Source organism: Tachyglossus aculeatus, chromosome 26 (genome assembly GCF_015852505.1).
Source record: "Tachyglossus aculeatus isolate mTacAcu1 chromosome 26, mTacAcu1.pri, whole genome shotgun sequence".
Classification (NCBI taxonomy): domain Eukaryota; kingdom Metazoa; phylum Chordata; class Mammalia; order Monotremata; family Tachyglossidae; genus Tachyglossus; species Tachyglossus aculeatus.
In genome coordinates this window covers 15217591-15237262 of record NC_052091.1, presented here as the reverse complement: position 1 = coordinate 15237262, position 19672 = coordinate 15217591, and the positions used below count along the sequence as shown (strand labels likewise).

General features: G+C 48.5%; 1 protein-coding gene across 4 annotated transcripts in view; it reads left to right on the top strand.

Annotated features, from left to right (window-relative positions):
• The window catches only part of PPCDC (phosphopantothenoylcysteine decarboxylase), a 31732-nt gene extending 20330 nt beyond the window's left edge, over positions 1–11402 (top strand). For all 4 annotated transcript variants that reach the window (XM_038767316.1, XM_038767317.1, XM_038767314.1 and 1 more), the window contains 4 exons: positions 4730–4825; positions 5645–5773; positions 9706–9874; positions 10725–11402. In XM_038767316.1, coding sequence (XP_038623244.1) covers positions 4730–4825; positions 5645–5773; positions 9706–9874; positions 10725–10810 — 480 coding nt within the window. In that variant the 3' untranslated portion in view covers positions 10811–11402. The remainder of the gene's footprint in view (positions 1–4729; positions 4826–5644; positions 5774–9705; positions 9875–10724) is intronic.
• Positions 11403–19672: the final 8270 nt, after the last annotated feature.

Below are 19672 nucleotides of genomic sequence, written 5' to 3'. Positions count from 1 at the left end.
AGAGACTGAGAAGGAGCGGCCAGAGAGATAGGAGGTGAACCGGGAGAGGACAGTGTCAATGAAGCCGAGTTTGGATAGTATTTCCAAGGGAGGGGGTGGTTAGCAGCATCAAAAGCAATACAGAGGTCGAGGAGGATTAGGATGGAGTAGAGGCAATTGAATTTGGCAAGGAGGAGATCATTTATGACCTTTGACAGTTCATTTTCTGTGGAGTGAAAGGGATGGAAGCCAGCTTGGAAGGGGTCAAGGAGAGAATCAATCAATCAATCAGTCATATTTATTGAGTGCCTACTGGGTACAGGGTGCCCTGTACTAAAAGCTTGAAAGAGTAAGTACAAACAACAATATAACAGAACATTCCCTGCCCACAGTGAGCACACAGTCTAGAGGGGGAGACAGGCATTGATATAATTGAATTATGTAATGTTATAATTATATATAATATATAAAAGAGAATTGGAGGAGAGAAACTTGAGACAATGGGTGTAGACAATCCTGGCTCTACCTATTGGCTAAACCTGTGCAACCTTGGCTAAATCACTCAAGTTTTCCATACCTCAGTTTCCTCTCCTGTAAAATGGGGATTTAATCCTACTCCCTCCTACTTAGACTAAGAGCCCCGTGTGGGCCAGGGACCGTGTCCAATCTGATAAACACGTATCTACCCCAGTGCTTAGAATGGTACGTGACACATAGTAAGTACTTAACAAATAACATAAAAGCAAACAAACAAGGAGTTTGGAGAGGAATGGTAGGAGGGTGATGGGGCAATAACTGGCAGGAGCTGTGGGGTCAAGAGAGGGTTTTCATAGGATAGAGGAGACATGAGCATGTTTGAAAGCAAAGAAGAAGAAGCCATTGGAGAGTCAACAGTTGAAGATGGCAGTCAGGGAGGGAAGAAGGAAGGGGGCAAGTGCTTTGATAAGGTGTGAAGGGAGGGGTTCAGATGCCTAGGTGGAGGGGGGGGGGATTTTGAGAGAAGGCAGGAGGCCTCCTCTTGAGATTCTGCTAGGAAAGAAGGGAAAATTGAGGAAGGGGCAAGAGGAGGGAGGGACTGGAGAGGAGCAGCGGAGATTTTAGGGAGATCGTGCCTGATAGTTTCAATTTTCGCAATTTTCAATTTCGTAGGTGGTCAGATCACTAGTTGCTAGGGGAGGTGGGGGGAAAGGGAGTATGAGGAGGGAGTTAAAAGTCTGCAGCAACTGGCATGGGTGTCAGTAGGGATGGAGAAATAATTTTGCCGGGCAGAGTTAAAGCACGCAAGGATGAACACGAGGTGGATGAGGGAGAAACAAAGGGGCAACTGGTGAAATATACTGTCGGGATGGGCAAACCTATAATCCAATTCTAGGGTTTGGTGGATTGATAATGCCTCCTGGGTGTTCAAAACTGGGACCCAGGGGTCTCTAAAGAGGTAGTTTGGGGAGGATATTTCTGAGGGAATAATGATAAGTAGTAGATGACCAGGGAAGTGGATCAGTCAATCTGTTGAGAACTTACCATGTGCAGTGCATTGTACTAAGCTTTTGGGAGAGTACTAATAGAGCGAGATGGTTGTAATTCAGCGGAGGAGATGGACATTAAAATAAATTTTAGCGTTAGGGGCATTGAGTGTCCACTCCAGTGCAGTGCATTATACTAAGTGCTCGGGGAGTTGAAAACAAGCAGTACAGTGCTCTGCACACAGTAAATGCTCAATAAATACGATTGATTAACACAGTCCCTACCCAGAAAGGACTCATTACATGCATATGAGAGGTGTTAATAGAATATAAAGATAAGTACATAGAGCTATAGAGGGTGGGGAGAGGGAGAGAGGGAAAGAGTACCCAAATGCTTAGGTAGTGTGGAAACACTGAAATGGTAGTTGAGGGGAATATGGGGTGGGGAGATGAGATATTAACCTGGGAAGGCCTCCTGGAGGAGATGGGAATTCAGAAGGGCTTTGAAGTTAAGGAGAGTGGTGGTCCGCCAAATGGAAAGCAATCCAGCAGACTGATTCCAAGCGCTTAGTGCATTGCTTGAGGAGAGTGAGGCCCAGTGAGTAGGTTGGCTTGAGAAGAGGGAAGCGGATGAGCTGGGATGTAGTGGGAGAGGAGTGTAGAAATAGGAAGGCGTGAGCTGATTGAATGCCTTAAAGTAGACGGTCAGGAGTGTCTGTTTGATGCAGAGGTGGACGGGAAGCCGTTGGAGTGTTCTGAAGAGTGGGGAGATGTGTGGGTGGCGGTTTACTGCCGTTCCTTGGGGAGTGAAGCAAAGACTGCAGAGCATTTTCCCATATCCTCCAGGATCTAGACCAGACAGAGATGTCCCAGTAAACAGACGGAAAGCCAGTAGGATGACTGATTGTGGGAGTTGATTCAGCCTCACACTCCTCTCCCCACTCTCTCACATTCACATCAGGATTTTCTGGGGCTGAGGTGGAGGAGGGAGAAGAGCAGGAGGAAGAAAATGGGAGGGAGGGGGCAAGAAGAGGAGGTCTGAGAGGGAGATCTTGACAACTCACCCATTCAACTGAATGTGTGTCTGGAGGAAGCTGTTTCCTCCGTAGTTGTTGGCAGAAAACTAGACACTTGTGAAGGCAGCGTGTCGTAATGGGAAGGACGGGGGCCCAGGAGCCAGAAGACCTCAGTTCTAATTCTGGCTCCGGCACTTGTCTACTGCGAGACCCTGGGCAAATCAGTTCACTTTTCTTTGCCTCCATTTCCTCAGCTGCAAAATGGGGGTTCAATACCTGTTTTTTATCCTACTTCGTCTGGGAGCTCCAGGAGGGACAGGGACTGTATCCGACTTGGTTATCTTGTGTCTACCCCAGCACTTAGAACAGTGTTGGTCCTTAGTAAGCTCTTAACAAATACCATTATTTAAAAAAAGCATAAAACTCCCCAATTTGGGGTTGACTGTGAAGTCTGGGATTTTCCCCCTCTGGACTGCGAGCTCACTGTGGGCAGAGAACGTGTCTACCAATTCTGTTGTATTCTCCCAAGTGCTTAGTACAGTGCTCTGCCCCAAGCACTCAATAAATACAAATGATGATGATGATGATGCGTGGCTCACTGGAAAGAGCACGGGCTTTGGAGTCAGAGGTCGTGGGTTCAAATCCTGGCTCTGCCAACTGTCACCTGTGTGACTTTGGGCAAGTCAGTTAACATTTATTAAGCGCTTACTATGTGCCAAGCACCATTCTAAGCTCTGGGAAGGTTACGAGGTGATCAGGTTGTCCCGGGGGGGTGCTCACAGTACACTGCTGTCCTCACAGTAAGCGCTCAATAAATGTGATTGACGGACTGACTGACTACTAGGAAGCAGCATGAGGTAGTGGATGGGTTCTAATCCTGGCTCCGCCACTTGTCTGCTGTGGGACCTTGGGCAAGTCACTTCACTTCTAAGTGCCTCAGGTATCCCATCTGGAAAATGGGGATTGAGACTGAGCCCCACATGGGACAGGGTCTGTGTCCAACATGAATTGCTTGTATCCATCCTTGCACTTGAACTCCTCACTGTTGGCTTTAAAGCAGTCCGTCACCTGGCCCCCTCCTACCTCACCTCCCTTCTTTCCTTCTCCAATGCAGCCCGCACATTTCACTCCTCTGCTGCTAACCTCCTCACTGGGCCTCCATCTCACCTGCCTCGCCGCCGCGGACCCCTGGCCCACGTCCTACCTCTGGCCTGGAACGCCCTCCTTCCTCAAATCCCCCAGACAATCACTCTTCCTCCCCCACAACTTCAAAGGGGCATTTCCTCCAAGAGGCCTTCCCATATTAAGCCCAACTTTTCCCCATCTCCCCCTCCCTTCTCTATCACCCTGCCTCTCTCCCTTTGCTCTCCCCGCAACCCGCAGTCTCGTCACAGTTTCTAGACTGTGAGCCCACAGTTGGGTAGGGACCGTCTCTATATGTTGCCAACTTGGACTTCCCAAGCGCTTAGTACAGTGCTCTGCACACAGTAAGCGCTCAATAAATACGATTGAATGAACCCGCCCCCCCCCACAGCACTTATGTGTATATTTGTAATTTTATTTATTTATATTGTTGCCTGTTTACTTGTATTGATGTCTGTCTCTAGACTGTGAGCCCATTGTTGGGTAGGGACCGTGTTGCCAACTTGTACTTCCCAAGTGCTTAGTACAGTGCTCTGCACACAGTAAGCGCTCAATAAATACGATTGAATGATTGAACAGTCTAAAGGGAAAGTTGGGTGATCAAGTCCAGTAGCCTGTCCCCATCTCTCTGAGCAATTTCCAAGTCCCGAGAACAAGGCCAACTCTGACCCTACAAGGACCATCTGTCTGCCTGACTCTGGTTCTAAAACCTCCCCCCGAGGAGCTGTCGTCCTTCCCCGGGTCCCCTCTCCCCTCCTCCTCTCGTCTCTGCTTCTCAGCTCCTCTCTGTCAGGCTGACCAGAGTTTGCTGAGATATATATACTGGGAGCCTAATGACTCACCCTTCAACAGCCCCAAAGCACCCCCTCCCCCGCCACCCACCCTTCGGACAAGGAACTGAAACCGCAAGCACCTGGTTGGATCTGACCTTTCAGTGACGGAGGAAGTGGCTATGTAAATACGAGAAATGGGCTGGTGGGGAGGTCCTCTCAGAAGGGTAAGGGCTGAAATGAACTATTTTCCCAACCAGGTCCCTTCTGGGGCCCCAGGGCCTTCTTTTTGAACCTGCAATAACTTGTCTCTCTTTCTCCATCTCTGTCCCTCCTCTTCCCCTTTTCTTCTTGGCAGCTGGAAGTGGCAGTGGTAACAACGGAAAGGGCCAAGCATTTCTACAGCCCCGAGGCAATTCCCACCACTCTCTATAGCGACGCTGATGAATGGGAGGTCAGTGCTTTTAGAACAGGTCCCGCTTTGCACGTGGTCACCCATACCATCTTCCCTTTCCCCTTGAGGCGTCCAAACACACCTCTCGACCCAGGCCCTGCCAGGCCGGATCCGATGGTCCGGCCTGGGACCAGTGGCCGATATCTCCTGGGAAGAGGGGAAAGGAGGAAACCGGCGGCCTGGCATTCATCCCGCTGCACTGGGCAGAGAGAGGCTAGAGGGAAGGCCCCACTGCAGCCCCTATCAGAGATGGGTTTATGCCCAAGTCCGGAGGTTCAGAATCATCACCGTGGCTGATGAAGCCACGGATGACCTCAGCTCCTTTTGCCTATGGCCACTGTGGCAAGATCATCCAGCTGTCTTCCGTGGCTGGGCTGAAATTCGGTTCAGCTCTCCTGCGGCCATGAATTCCACAGGTTGATTCATCAGCCATAAAGCATGGGCCCCTGGGCAACCTTTCAGAGTGTTTTTAGAAATCACCAGGACTCACAGTAACTCTATTTCTGCCTCACCCACATTTCCCAATGTCACTGTCCTGCTCCTTATGGCTCCTCCCGTTGTTAAACAAGGAGAACACAAGCGGGTCCCAAGAGCCAAGCTCAGACCCCCACCCCTGCTTCTCACACCCAGATTCCCCTGAAAAGTAAACAGAGAGGACCAGGGTGGGAGATTCAGAGTTCATTCACTTCTCATCAGGCTTTGGCTCTAAGGGCCAAGGAACTTGTCCATTGAAGGATTTGGGGGAGCTCAGCTGTGGTAGGGGCAGGGAGTGTCCGGGAAAGATGTAAGGTCGGGGATTTCAATCTCCCCCGATTGCAGATGTGGAAGGGCCGCTCCGATCCCGTCCTGCATATTGACCTGAGGAGATGGGCCGACCTCATGGTGGTGGCCCCTTTGGATGCCAATACCCTGGGGAAAGTGGCCAGTGGCATCTGTGACAACCTGCTGGTGAGTATGGCTTGTCTCCCCATCCTCTGCTCCCTGTAAGGTAGAGCCTTAGGACCGTGACCTGTACCTCTTTCTTCCAGGGCCAACTCGGTGCCTCCTTTCGGGCCTATAAGTCATGCCATCCAAAAGTTCCCACCGTTACACATGGTAGCTTAGGGTGCTCCTTTTGCTGGGAACTCTGAGAATCGCCCATTCCTGGTGCCATATGGGAGTTTTTGCCTGAAGGACTTACCCAAAGCCCCTGTTCCACCACAGTAGACCTAAGCGGGTGGGCTGATGGAGTGAGCAGGCCCATTTTTTTTTTTTTTTTGTTAATATTTGTTAAGCACCTACTTTTGTCAATCAATCCATGGCATTTATTGAGCACTTAATGTGTGCTAAGCAACTGGGGTAGATACAAGATAATCAGGCTGGACAGGGTCCCTGTCCCCTTTGAGGTTCACAGTCTCACTGGGAGGGAGAGCAGGTATTGAATCGCCATTTTCCAGATGAAGAAACTGAAGCACAGGGAAGTGAAGTGACTTGTCCAGGGTCACAAAGCGGGCAAGTTGCGGAGCTGAGAGTAGAACCCAGATCCTCTGACCCCTAGGCCGTGCCGCTTCCCCTAGGCCATGCCGCTTCCTGGATCGCTAGGCCAATTACTGGTCCCCAGATACATGACTCCTTTTGATGAAGTAACTCCAGCTCCAAACCGCTAAAGGAATCCTCCTTCTTTCTTCCCTCTCCACGCCCTGTTTCCCGGGTTCTGACTGCCCCCTTTCACTTCTTCCTTTCCCCGTCTCTTTCTCTTCCCCGCCTTTCTCACACTCCCCCAGTTTCATTTTTTCCATCCTCGCCCCCCCCACCCCTTTGGTTTCCTTGATCTCCACTTTCTCAGTATAGTCTGGAAATACACTTGTGATATCAGATAAGCGTGTTTACTTCCTGCCAGTCCTCACTCTCACCATCAAAAGCCCAACTGCTCTCTCCCCGTCACACACACACACAAGCACACTCATCTGTATCAGCGCCTCAGCCACGGGGTTGAGGTGCGACTTTTCTGACCCACAGAGTAGTCTTGAGGTGATAGAGGAAGGAAGGAAAGAAAAAGGGGTATCAGCTGCTGAAATGACAGGGAGGGGTGCCTTGGTGTTTAAACAGTTAGAACCCAGAAGGAAATGGTGGGATGGAAGCTTCCACGGGGGAGTATGTATGTTTGTGGAGCCAGAAGGATATAATACATAATGGCAGCGCTTACTATGTGCCAAATGCTGTACTAAGCGCTAGGGTAGATACAAGATATAATGAAAGACATTAGTCTTAACTGTGAACCACATGGTACAGGGACAGAGGCTGGGTCTGACCTGATTATCTTGGGTTTACCCTAACATTTTGCACAGTGTTTAGTCCATAATAAGGTCTTAACAGATATTATTATTTTTTCTACCCCAACTCCTAGCGCAGTGCTTGGCCCATACACAGTGAACACATAACAAGTACACCAATTATTATAGATTCATTTCTTCCTGCTTAAATGACCTGGCTAGGCAGAAGTCCCAAAAGACTCCTAGTTGCTCCACTTGGAAGCTGCCCCTCATAATTACAGAGGCTCTACTTAAATCAGAAGACTTGGGTTCTGATTTGGTTTCTGTCACTGATTATTTGGCCTTTTGGCGTCTCAGTTTCCCCAAACATAAAATTGGGGATAATCAATAGTATTTTTTATGTGTCTGCTTACTCTATTGATGGTATAACAAATACTATTATTATTGTATCCCCCACCCCCACCCCGGTGCTTTGTGCAGTGTTCTGTATAGAATAAGTGCCCAGTGATATCTGTAATTTATTTATCTATTTATTTTAATTTATATTAACATCTGTCTCCTCCTCTAGACTGTGAGCTGATTGTGGGCAGGCATGTGTCTGTTGTTATATTGTACCTTCCCAAGCCCTTAGTACAGTGCTTTGCATGCAGTAAGCGCTCAATAAATACGACTGAATGAATGAATGAAAGATGTCTAATACTTCATATGCTGCTCACCTTAAATGAACTCTCCCAAAAGGAGGAAAAAAAATAAGGCTTTTAATCATCACTGCTTAGGTAATGATAATAATCGTGGAATTTGTTAATAAAATAATTGTAGTCATAATAATAATGATGGCATTTATTAAGCACTTACTATGTGCAAAGCACTGTTTTAAGCACTGGGGAGGTTACAAGGCAATCAGGATGTCCCACAGTGGGGCTCACAGTCTTAATCCCCATTTTACAGATGGGGTAACTGAGGCACAGAGAAGTTAAGTGACTTGCCCAAAGTCACACAGCTGACAATTGGCGGAGCTGGGATTTGAACCCATGACCTCTGACTCCAAAACCAATGCTCTTTCCATGCTGCTTCTTCTTAGTATTTATTAAGCACTTACCATGAGCCAGGCACTATACAAGATAATCGTATCCCACGTGAAACTCACACTCTAAGGAGTAGGGAGAACAGGTATTGAATTCCCTATTTACAGATGAGGAAACTGAGACACAGAGAAATTAAGTGACTTGCCTGAGGTCAAACAGCGGATAGATCTGGGATTAGCACCCAGTACATCTGAGTCCCAAGCCCAGACCCTTTCCACTAGGTCACATAGCTTCTCCGGGCAGAAACTGAGCTCAGAGAGGGGAAGCACCTTGCCCAAGGCCACAAAGCAGAGAGCTGCATAGTGGGAAACAGGGCCCAGGTTTCCTGATGATGAAGGAAGCGGTTTCCCCATGTTGCTTTCCATCCGAAGGGCCACGTGGGTTAAGAACACCGGCCTTTTTCCCTCTGAACACACCTGGAAGGCCATAAGATATGGAAGTCACTTCATCTCTGCCCAAGCGCTCAGTACCGTGGTTTGCGCAGACAGTAAACGCTCAACAGATACCATTTATTGATTGATTGGACTGACAGGCAGGCGTCTGGGCTTTCAGGATCTCAAGCCACAACTGGACTCCATGTAAACAGCATTAAAGAGTTCTGGTGTTCTGGATGTGCCCACCTTTTGCAGATCTTGACTATCAGGGTCACTTAAGAAGTTGGGGTCCCTCATTTCCCCCTCCCAGCTGCCTGCCAGTGCAATTGAAAGGGACTCTTCTACTCCACCCGCAATTTCTGCGTAAGAAACTGTGGCAGAGAGCCAAGCAGAAGCACAACCCACACTGCCCACTCACTGCCCATCTCTCAGTTGCCTTAAATGGGAGGTGGCGAGGGGGAAATGCCAGGGCCACGGCTGATTGCCAGCTTTCCAAGCATCCCATGTTCTCCAGTTCTCCTCAGGGGAAAGGTCCGGGGGTACCTAGCCTAGCAACGTGCCCAAGAAGCTGCTTATTACCGATTATTTGATGAGACTATTTTGCCACTGCCCTTTTCAGGACCGGTTGGGCACTGCTTGGTCCAGCTCCCTGCTTCTTCCGCTGGCCAGCCGGTCCCCCGAAGGTCAGCGTGGCCTCTCGCGGCCCCACCAGCTCCAACATGCGTTTCGTGTCGAGCATGGACGAAAAGGGCTTCAGGAACTAACCTCATAAGGAAGTCCCAGCTCTCTCCCCGAGGAGACCCTCCTCTCCTTTGTGATCATTCTCCCCATCCTCTACTTTTGTCTCTAGTTCAGAGCGGCAGCTTAGGGGACCCCTCAGAAGCGCTCAGCGGGATGGACCAATGCCGGCCATTTACAAAGATGGCAGCCGCGGGGCTTAGTGTCCCAAAACGCTGGGAGTTTTGGTCAGCTGAAGGGTAGTGCGATTCCAGTCGCTGTGAGCTTCAAACGGGCCTCCTCCCAATCACTATTCTCTCTAGAAAAACCTGAGCCCCTTCCCCTTCCCAAGCCTTGGAGTTAGGAATGCACTTCAAGGGATCAGTTGGCAGGAAGGAGAAAAGAAGGAATGGGAGTGAGTGGGGAAGGCCGGTCTCTCCTTTCCCTTGCAGACCTGTGTCATCCGAGCCTGGGATCGGAAGAAGCCCTTACTCTTCTGCCCCGCTATGAACACCGCCATGTGGGAGCATCCCATTACAGCCCAGCAGGTGAAGCAGTTGCAGGACTTTGGCTATACAGAAATCCCCTGTGTGGCAAAGAGGCTGGTGTGTGGGGATGAAGGTGAGTCTTCGCAAAGCTCAAGTCCACTTCCTTACCATGACCACCTCCTCCCCTTGGAGAGCTGGCAAAACCGCTCCACCCTGTTTCGGGAAGAGCCAGAACCTCCAAAATGGAGAGGATCACTGAAAGCGGAAGCTGGGAAGGCTGGAAAATACCCAGGAACAGGGGGGTGAGAGCAGGGGGAGTACATTTCAGGTTTGTGCCTCGCCAGAGGTCCTTGCTCCAGTTCTTTAGGAAGCAGCATGGGCCTTTTAGTCAGAGGACTTGAGTTCGAATTCCTGCTCCACCATTTGTCTGTTGTGTGCCTTTGGGCAAGTCACGTACCTTCTTTGCGCCTCAGTTACCTCATCTGTAAAGTGGGGGTTAAGACTGTGAGCCCTGTGTGGGACAGTAACAGCGTCCAACCTGATTAGCATTTATCTATCTCAGCACTTAGTACAGTGTCTGGCATGTGGTAATGGCTTAACAAATACCGTTAAAAAAAAAAAAGGCCAAGGTGGTTTGGTCAGGAACGGATCCTACCTCATTCATAGAGTCCCTGGATTTGTGAGTTTGTGATGGAAGGAGGAATTCTTGGTTTTGGCCTCCCTGGGTTAACAGGATTTCGGTACAGTTTAAAGACATTGCTAGTTTGTGTCAGCATCTCAATGAATAGTCAGTCGGTGCTCTGTTTTGGGTGCTTACTCTATTTACAGCACTGTACTGGGCACTAGGGAGAGGATGCGATCAAGGAGCTGATAGTCTAGCCTTCAGTAAGGCAGAAGGGCTGCAGATGCATTCGCAACTAGTCGGCTCAGAGAAGCCCGTGGCAGGCCCCAGGATTTCATCCATACGTGTCTCTGCTCTCCAGGTCTGGGAGCCATGGCAGAAGTCCAAACCATCCTGGAAAAGGTGAAGGAGATCCTTTCGGAACTGAATTTACTCCGGCAGAGTTGATCCTGGCGTCGGATTCCTCGTCTCCTTTCCATCCCCCGGCGATTCGAACCCGTTCCGGGAAGAGCCGCAGCAAGCCGTTCCCTCTGCCCTCCTCTCACCCACCGCTCGGGAGCTGAGGCCCGAGATCCGTGACCTGCCCACCCCCCAGCCGCCAGGAACTCAACTCTGGCAGGGAGGAGAGCTCGGTAAAGACCTCGACGCCGATCGGCCTGAAAACCACCCCGGCAGTCCGTGTCCTTCTTGCCTTTTATCCTCATTGCTGGCGGGGTCTCAGTTTCTTATCTCAGCTCAACTGCTGGCTTCCTGCCTCCCAGTCACGGAGGTGGGATCTGTGGTGGCCACAGCCGGTCCGGTGACAGAGATGGGGCTGGCTGCAAGGAGCTGCGGTCACGAGATGTGTTGGCCAAGAGCGGAGTCATTCATTCAGTCATTCAATCGTATTTATTGAGCGCTTACTGTGTGCAGAGCACTGTACGAAGCGCTTGGGAAGTACAAGTTGGTCAATGCCCTGGGCCCAGGCGCCACAACCAGATTCAGAAGTGGGTGTGCACTAAGCCCCCATCAGCCCCCACCTTTGGTCTTTTTTTGTTTTTTTCTTTTAATGATATTTGTAAAGTGCTTACTATGTGCCAGGCACTGTACTAAGCACCGAGGTAGATACAAGGTTGGACCCAATCCACGTTCCACATGGGGCTCACAGTCTTAATCTCCATTTTACAGAGGTGGTAACTGAGACTCAGAGAAGTTAAGTGGCTTGCCCAAGGTCACACAGCAGACAAGGGGTGGAGTCGGATTAGGACCTGTGTCCTCAGGCTCCCAGGCCCAAGCTCTTTCCAGTAGGTCATGCTGTTCCTGTGCTACTTCCTCTACGTAACTTCATGTATTTCTTTGATATAAACAGTTTTTATCATTATTATTGTTATTTCATTATATTTGTTAAGCTCTTTATATGTGTCAAACTCCGTTCTAAGTTGTCCCCTTTGTGGGGAACTCATCTCTGGGTTCGGGTTCCAGAGATGATGTTTAAAACCTGGAGAGCCGAGAAATGTTCCAGCGTGGATCCCCGGCTCCTGGGTTTTCTGTGGGCAGGGATAAAACTCAGGCAAGCTCCTTAACTTCTCTGCACCTCATTTTCCTCATCTCTAAAATGGGGATTAAATACCTATTCTCCCTCCTACCGAAACTGGGAACCCCATGTGAGACAGGGACTGGGTGCCACCTGATTATTACATATCTACCCCAGCATTCAGCACAGCACTTGGCACATTGTAAGCATTTGACAAATCCCACCAGTATTATTATGAATTCAGAGATACTCCCCAAACCAATTTCATCGCCAATTGCTGCTTTCTACCTTACTCCAGCTCTGTCACAGGGCAGACAAAGCAGCCAAATAGATACATTTACATTTTAGCTCCCACTCTCTCTTCTTCCCCACATGCTGGAAGTGGCATTTGAGAGCAATTGACAGGCCGAAAGAGGGAGAGAGCAGAAGCAGAGGAGGACCGGCCTGAGTGATCTCTAAACTAGGTAACCAATTCCCAAATTGGACGATTAAAATCAGTTCATAAATGCCACTAAAGCAAGAGGTTTGGTCTGCTCAATTCCAGCGGGTAGGAATTCCGTTAAGGAATTCTTCCATTAAGGGGCTTCTCTTCGGGAAACTCCTTCTAGAAGAAATTTGGGAGCAGCCAGCTAGAGCCCTATGTGGGACAGGGACCGTGTCCATCCCGATTAACTTGTATTTGATTAACTTGTATTTATCCCGGCTCTTAAAACAGTGCCTCACACTCAGTAAGCTCTGAGGAAACACAGTGAACCTGATCACCTTGTAAGCTCCCCAGTGCTTAGAACAGTGCTTTGCACATAGTAAGCGCTTAATAAATGCCATTATTATTATTATCGGGACCTTGCATTTGCCCCTTCTCTTCAGACCATCCCCTCTGAGCTGTTTTTCCTCTAGACCCTCTTAATTGCCTCGTAACCATCTTATTTAATTGAACAAGAGTAACTCCGGTGACTAGGGTCCCTAGGAATGGTAGAATTCCAAGGGACTCCATTAGGCCTGGACTCCATTGTGTCTGGCCAAACCACTATTTACTCAAATCGGGCACATCACGTATCCTCCCCTCCTTTGCTCATCCTGTCCCTTTTCAGTGAGCTTGGCATGTTAAGGTCCTGCGACAGGATAGAGTTGTTCCTCCCCTTAGCAAGGTCACGACCCCTGGCCGGCTTATCAGTGGTATTTGCCCACCTGACCTCCATAAGAGGAGAACAGGCAGGGCCGAGCAATTAACTCGAGTAGAAATTTACTGCTGCCTGTCTTAGGGTATCTTATATCATGTCTCCGATCAATCAATTGCTCATGTTTATTGAGAGCTTACAGAGCGCTGTACTGAGTGCATAGGAGAGTACAATACAACAGAATTAGAAGACATGTTCCCTGCTCAAAACGAGCTTACAATCTAGAGGGGGAGACATACATTAATATGAATAAATAAATAATTTATAATATATAATGTAAGATATTCATTCATTCAATCGTATTTATTGAGCACTTACTGTGTGCAGAGCACTGTACTAAGCGCTTGGGAAGTACAAGTCGGCAACATATAGAGACGGTCCCTGCCCATCAACGGGCTCACAGTCTAGAAATGTACAGAAGTGCTGTGGGGTTGAGTAAATCAAGTGTCCAAAAGTCACAGATTGAGGTGCATAGAAGGCGCAGAAGGGAGAGCAAGTGAGGGAAAGGAGGGATTAATCGGGGAAGACCTCTTGGAGGAGATGTGACCTTAGTAATGCTTTGAAGGTGGAGGGAGTGGTGGTCCGGCTTAGATGAAGTGGGTTGGAGTTCCAGGTTGGAGGTGGTGATGTGGGAGAGGGGTTGGTGGTGAGATAGATGAAAATGAGGCACAATGAGTAAGCTGGCACTAGAGGAGCAGAGTGTGCGGCTGGGCTATAGTTGGAAATTTGTGAGGTAGGGTGGGTAAAGGTATGGTAAGGAATTTCACTTTGACGTAGAGGTGGATGGGCAGCCATCAGAATTTCTTGAGGAGTGGGGGGACGTGAACTGAACGTTTTTGTTGATAAATGGTTCATGCAGGAGAGTGAAGTGTGGATTAGAGAGGAAAGAGACCAGTAGGTCAGCAAGGAGGCTGATACAGTATTCTGGTGGAATAGGATAAGTGCTTGGATCAGCATGGTAGCACTTAGGATGAAGAGGTAAGGGTGCATTTTAGTAGTGTCGTGAAGGTAGAACTGACAGGATTTGGTAACAGATTGAATATGTGGATGAAATGACCCGAAGACAACACCAAGTTTTCGGGATTGGGAGGTAAGGAGGATAGTGGTGTTGTCTACAGTGATGGGAAAGACAGTGATTGGGGGGGAGAATAAGGAGTTCAATTCTGGACATGTTTAATTTGAAGTGTCAGCGGGATATCCAAGTTGATATGTCGTGAAGGTAGGAGGGAATGCGAGATTATAGGGCTGGAGATGTAGGCATGTGAAGCTTGGATGCTGTACCAACTATATATAAAGAAACTATTGTTTGGTACTGAGCTGGTTTTGGTTGACAGTAAGTCAGTCATATTTATTGAGCACTTACTGTGTGCAGAGCACTCTACTAAGCACTTGGGAGAGTACAATATAACAATAAACAGACACATTACCTTCCCACAATGAGCTTTCAGTCTAAAGGGGGAAGAGACATTAATATTAGTAAATACATTAAATACATTACCTGTTTACTTGTTTTGATGTGTATATATATCTATAATTTTATTTGCTTATATTGATGCTATTGATGCCTGTTTACTTGTTTTGATGTCTGTCTCCCCTCTTCTAGATTGTAAGCCCGTTGTGGGCAGGGATTGTCTCTCTTTGTTGCTGAATTGTACTTTCCAAGCGCTTAACTTTCCAAGCTCTGCACACAGTAAGTGCTCAATAAATATGATTGAATGAATGAATTTAAAATATGTACATAAGTGCTGTGAGACAGAGCGGGGATGAATAAAGGCAGCAAGTCAGGGTGACGCCAAAAGGAGTGGAGGAAGAGGAAAGGAGGGCTTTGTCAGGGAAAGGAGGAGCTGTGCTTTCAGTGAGGCTTTGAAGGGCAGGAGAGTAATTGTCTGTTGAGTATGAGGAGAGAAGGTGATCCTGGCCAGAGACAGGATATTGGCGAGAGGTCGGCGGCGAGCTAGACAAGATCGAAGTAGTGACGAGTTTAGCATTAGAGAAATGAAGTGGGTGGGCTGTGTTGTAGGAGAGTAGTTAGGTGAGATAGGATGGAGTAAGGTTATTCAGTGCTTTAAAGCCAGTGGTGAAGAATTTGATGCAGAGGTTGATGGGCATCCACTGGAATTTCTTGAGTGGGGAAACATGGCCTGAACATTTATGTAGAAAACTGATCCAGGCAGCAGTGTGAAATGGACTGGAGTGAGGAGAGGCGAGAGGCAGGGAGATCAGCAAGGAGGCTGATACAGTAATGAAGGCGGGATAGGATAGGTGATTGGATTAACGTGATAGCAGTTTGGATGGAGAGGAAAGGGCAGATTTTAGCAATGTTGTAAAGCTCAAGCCGACAGGATATAGTGATGGATTGATTATGTGAGTTGAATGAGAGAGAGGAGTAAAGGGTAATGCCAAAGTTAAGGGCTTGTGAGACAGGAAGGATGGTGGTGCCATCTACAGTGATAGGAAAATCAAGGGGAGGACAGGGCTTGGGTGGGAAGATAAGAAGTTCTGTTTTAGACATATTAAGTTTGAGGTGATGGGAGGCCATCCAAGAAGAAATGTCTTGAAAGTAGGAGGAAATGTGAGAAGAGAGAGAGAAAGAGAGAGATATCAGGGCTGGAGATGTAGATTTGGGTCTCATCCATGTAGAAGTTGAAGCCATGTGAGCAAATGAATTTTCCAAGGGGGTGGGGGTAGATGGAAACTAGAAGGGGACCCAGAATTGAACTTTGAGGGACACCCCACAGCTAGGGGGTAGGAGGCAGAGCCAGAGCCCGAGGAGGAGACTGAGAATAAGCAGTAAGAGAGATAGTAGGAGAACCAGGATAGGGCAGTGGCAGTGAAGCCGAGGTTGGATAACATTTCCAGGAGAAGGGGGTGGTTGACATTGTCAGGTGCAGCTAAGAGGTTGAGGAGGATTAGGATGGAGTAGAGGCTGTTGGAGATCGTTGGTGACCTTTGAGAGGGTGGTTTCTGTGGAGTGAAGGAGAGAAACCAGATTTGAAGGGGGCAAGAAGAAAAATGGAAGAGAGGAACTTGAGACAGCAGGTGTAGACAACTTGCTGAAGCAGTTCAGAGAGGAACGATAGGAGGGAGATGGGGCGACAATTGGAGGGAGCAATGGGGTCAAGGGAAGGTTTTTTCAGATGGGGAGACATGGACATGTTTGGCAGGGGAAACCCTGTCCATCAACCACCACTCCCTACTAGCACTAGTAGAAATAAACTTGTCTCTGATATACCCGCGTGAACACAACGGGTATAAGTGCTGGGGTAGATAAAAGATCATCAGGTCCCACACTGGGCTCACAGTCTAAGTAGGAGGGAGAACATTTATTGAATCCCTGTCAAGTTTTCTTCGATAATGCTTAACAAATACCATAACAATATAGTAATAGAGCATCCTGGCTCGGGCGTAAGAGCTTCAGAGGGAAAGGTGAGCTTATGATTCCCAGGGCTTATTTAACCATCCAGGGTAAAGGGCTTCTGATGGTCAGGATTCTCCTCCATCCTGGCCTCAGTCTCCCAAAGGGTTACCACCAAAATGTGGGGGCAGTTGTTGCACCGGTTTCTGGTACTGCCTCACCCATTTTGCAGGTAGGAAAATAGACTTTATTCAAGACCAACCTATCAGTTATAGCCATGCGGGCTTCAAAAACCATTGTAAACAAGCCCCTTAATCATTCAGCTAGTAATTTTTATTGGGACCCTACCGAGTTCGCAACGTTGTACTTAAGGCTTGGGCGAATGCGCCAAGTGCTTTTTTAGTACCCATAACTTTTATGTCTGTCCCCCCTCCTTGATTGTCAGCTCCTTCAGGTCAGGGATTGTGTCTGTTTACTGTATCGTGCCCTCCCACGCACTTAATACAGCGTTCTTCACAGATTAAGTGCTCCGTAACTGTGATTAATGCAGCAGAAGCTAGTCACACATACCTTGCCCTGAAGAAGTATATAATTTACTGAAGTGGAATCTTTGATCTCCTATGGGCCATACCAAAGAGATCTGACCATGAGGGAGAATATTTTCTCTGAAATCTGGGCAAGAGCCTCCAAGAGGGCAGACCCATCGCAACTTGCTTCTGCAGAAACAAATGAGGGATATGGGGAAAGGGTTTCCCAGCTGGACCTTGGCTGGAGGCAAGATCCTGGGTGCATGGAGACTTCCCCTTTCTGGGCCTCTCTTGGTTACAATAATAATAAGAACCGTGGTATTTGTTAAGCACTTACTATGTATCAAAGTACTGGGGTAGCTACAGATTGTCGGATTCCCACACGGGGCTCACAGTTTAAGTAAGGGGAAGAAGAGTTATTGCAGGCAGGGAACTGAGGCACAGAGAAGTGAAGTAACTTGCCCAAGGTCACATAGCAGGGAAGTGGCAGAGCGGGGATTAGAACCCATATCCTCTGACTCCCAGACACGGGGTCTTCTTGCCAAGGCAGTCCCAGGGGACCCATTAAATTTGACCTCCAAGTTACTGAGTTATTAGGTCCTGATTAAGACAGGTGTGTGTGTGTATTGTTTTAAGCCTTCTTCGAGCATTATTGTGGTTTCCAATGCAATAGAAAAATCAAAAGTGTTGACAGATTGCATCTGTGTAAAGAGACATGAAGTCAGACCAGATATCCTTGGCGACTGCCGGGTTGTTTACGCTGAAAGCTTCCCGATGGATCCCGAACCCGAGCCGTTTTGGTTACCACCTAAAGCAAAGCCTAGGGCTCTGGCCAGTGGCGCTCTGAGCTCTCCGACACTAAAGGAATGTGCTGTGGCCAGGGAGAGGACGGACTGGTTTAGTCTTGTAATTTCACGGGACTTAGAATCTCCGCCAGCCTGATTCCTGGAGCCTGATAACGGTTGAGGGGGGATGGGTTGGGGGGAACAGACGTAGCCAGTCACACCCATCCTAGCGGAAACACAGTTTGGGCAAGCGTGGCCTTCTCCCTGAGATGCACTAATTTCCCGCCGGCCCTATCTCTCTCTGGATCAGGTGACGGCCCCCCTTCTCCTGCTAACTTAGATAACCGGTCCTTGGGGATCAGAGGCTGCAGGGAACTCTCCCGGGCGGTAATGTGGATTCCTGGAAGCATGATGTAAGTTCAAAAGTTCCCTGCCCTTTACGTGGGTGAGGTAGGGACTGCTGATGCCTCATATCGAATGTGAGATTGACAGGGAGGTCAGGAGTAGCCCACGTTGGGAGAGGGCACGGGAGGCTCCGTGAAAGGAAGATAAAATCGCTCGGGCGTCCGATGGGCTCAGAGGTTGGGGGTTGTTGGGAATATTCAGCCTGGAGATTGGAATTCTTTCCCTCTGGCTCATGAGGGGACCCCTCGTGGTTCAGCAACTTCTGAAAAGGGCTCTGATAACGGGTTGCGAGCGATGCCTAGGAAGTGACTCGAGGGATAACAAGAGTGGCATTTGTTAAGCCCTTACTGTGTGCCAAGCACTGTACTAAATGTGGGCAACAGATGCACTGTAAATCAATCAATCAATCAATCACATTTATTGAGCGCTTACTATTTGCAGAGCACTGTACTAAGCGCTTGGGAAGTACAAATTGGCAACATATAGAGACAGTCCCTACCCAACATTGGGCTCACAGTCTAAAAACAGACTGGACCCCGCCTCTGTCCCACATGGGGCTCACAGTCTAAGTGGGAGAGTGAACAGGTTTTTACAGATGACACAACTGAGGCCCTGCCGAGGTAGGTGATCTGCCCAAGGCCACACAGCCAGCAAGTGGCAGGTTGGGATTGAGCCCACTGTTGGGTAGGGACTGTCTCTATATGTTGCCAACTTGTACTTCCCAAGCGCTTAGTACAGTGCTCTGCACACAGTAAGCGCTCAGTAAATACGATTGATGATGATGATGATGATGATGATTAGAACCCAGGTCTCCCGACTCCCAAGCCCACGCTCTTTCCACTAAGCCATTCTTGGGGGGAAGAAGAAGAAAAGCTTAAATATCTTTTTTTTAAAAAAAAAAAAACATAAAAAAATCAATAAACTCGGTTTTAAATCGAAAGAGTGCCGATTGACGTGTGGCTTGCAGAACTAGGTAAACAGTTATGACGCTATAAAGGAGAAAGGTCAGTTGACAGGGGAGGGTGTCTCCTGCTTTTATGTCATCACTTCAGTGCTCCTTCCTGGAAAAATCAAAAGATGGATCGCTGCCTGGCTGGGTGTGGTCCGGTATAGGGAGAAGCATTAAGGGGGTCAGGATGACATAGTTGAGTACGGGAAGGCCCCAAGAGGCAGTTAATGGGGGCTCCCCACCTTGGTTTCCGTTCGCCTCCTGTTCAAATGAGTGCTTCTAACTCATCTATTTGCTACCGGTCCCTGGAGAAGAGCGTGCGGTTTTGTGGTGAGAACAGTGGACTTGGGTTGGGGAGAGGCTGAAGACTTCTGCAATCTTTTTCTGTCTCTGTGGTCAGCTGCCTATGTGACTGAATCACAGACTCCTCGAGCTAGAAAAAGGTCTGGTTTGAGCCCCCTGCCCGTTAGATTACCCCAAGCCGGTGGGCTCCACTAGGAATTTATCCAGAAAAGGGAAAGAACAGTGTCACCGGATATGGCCGTTTGCTTTATAAATGTTTGCCCGACCTGCCTGGACTCAGCTTTCTAATGAAAA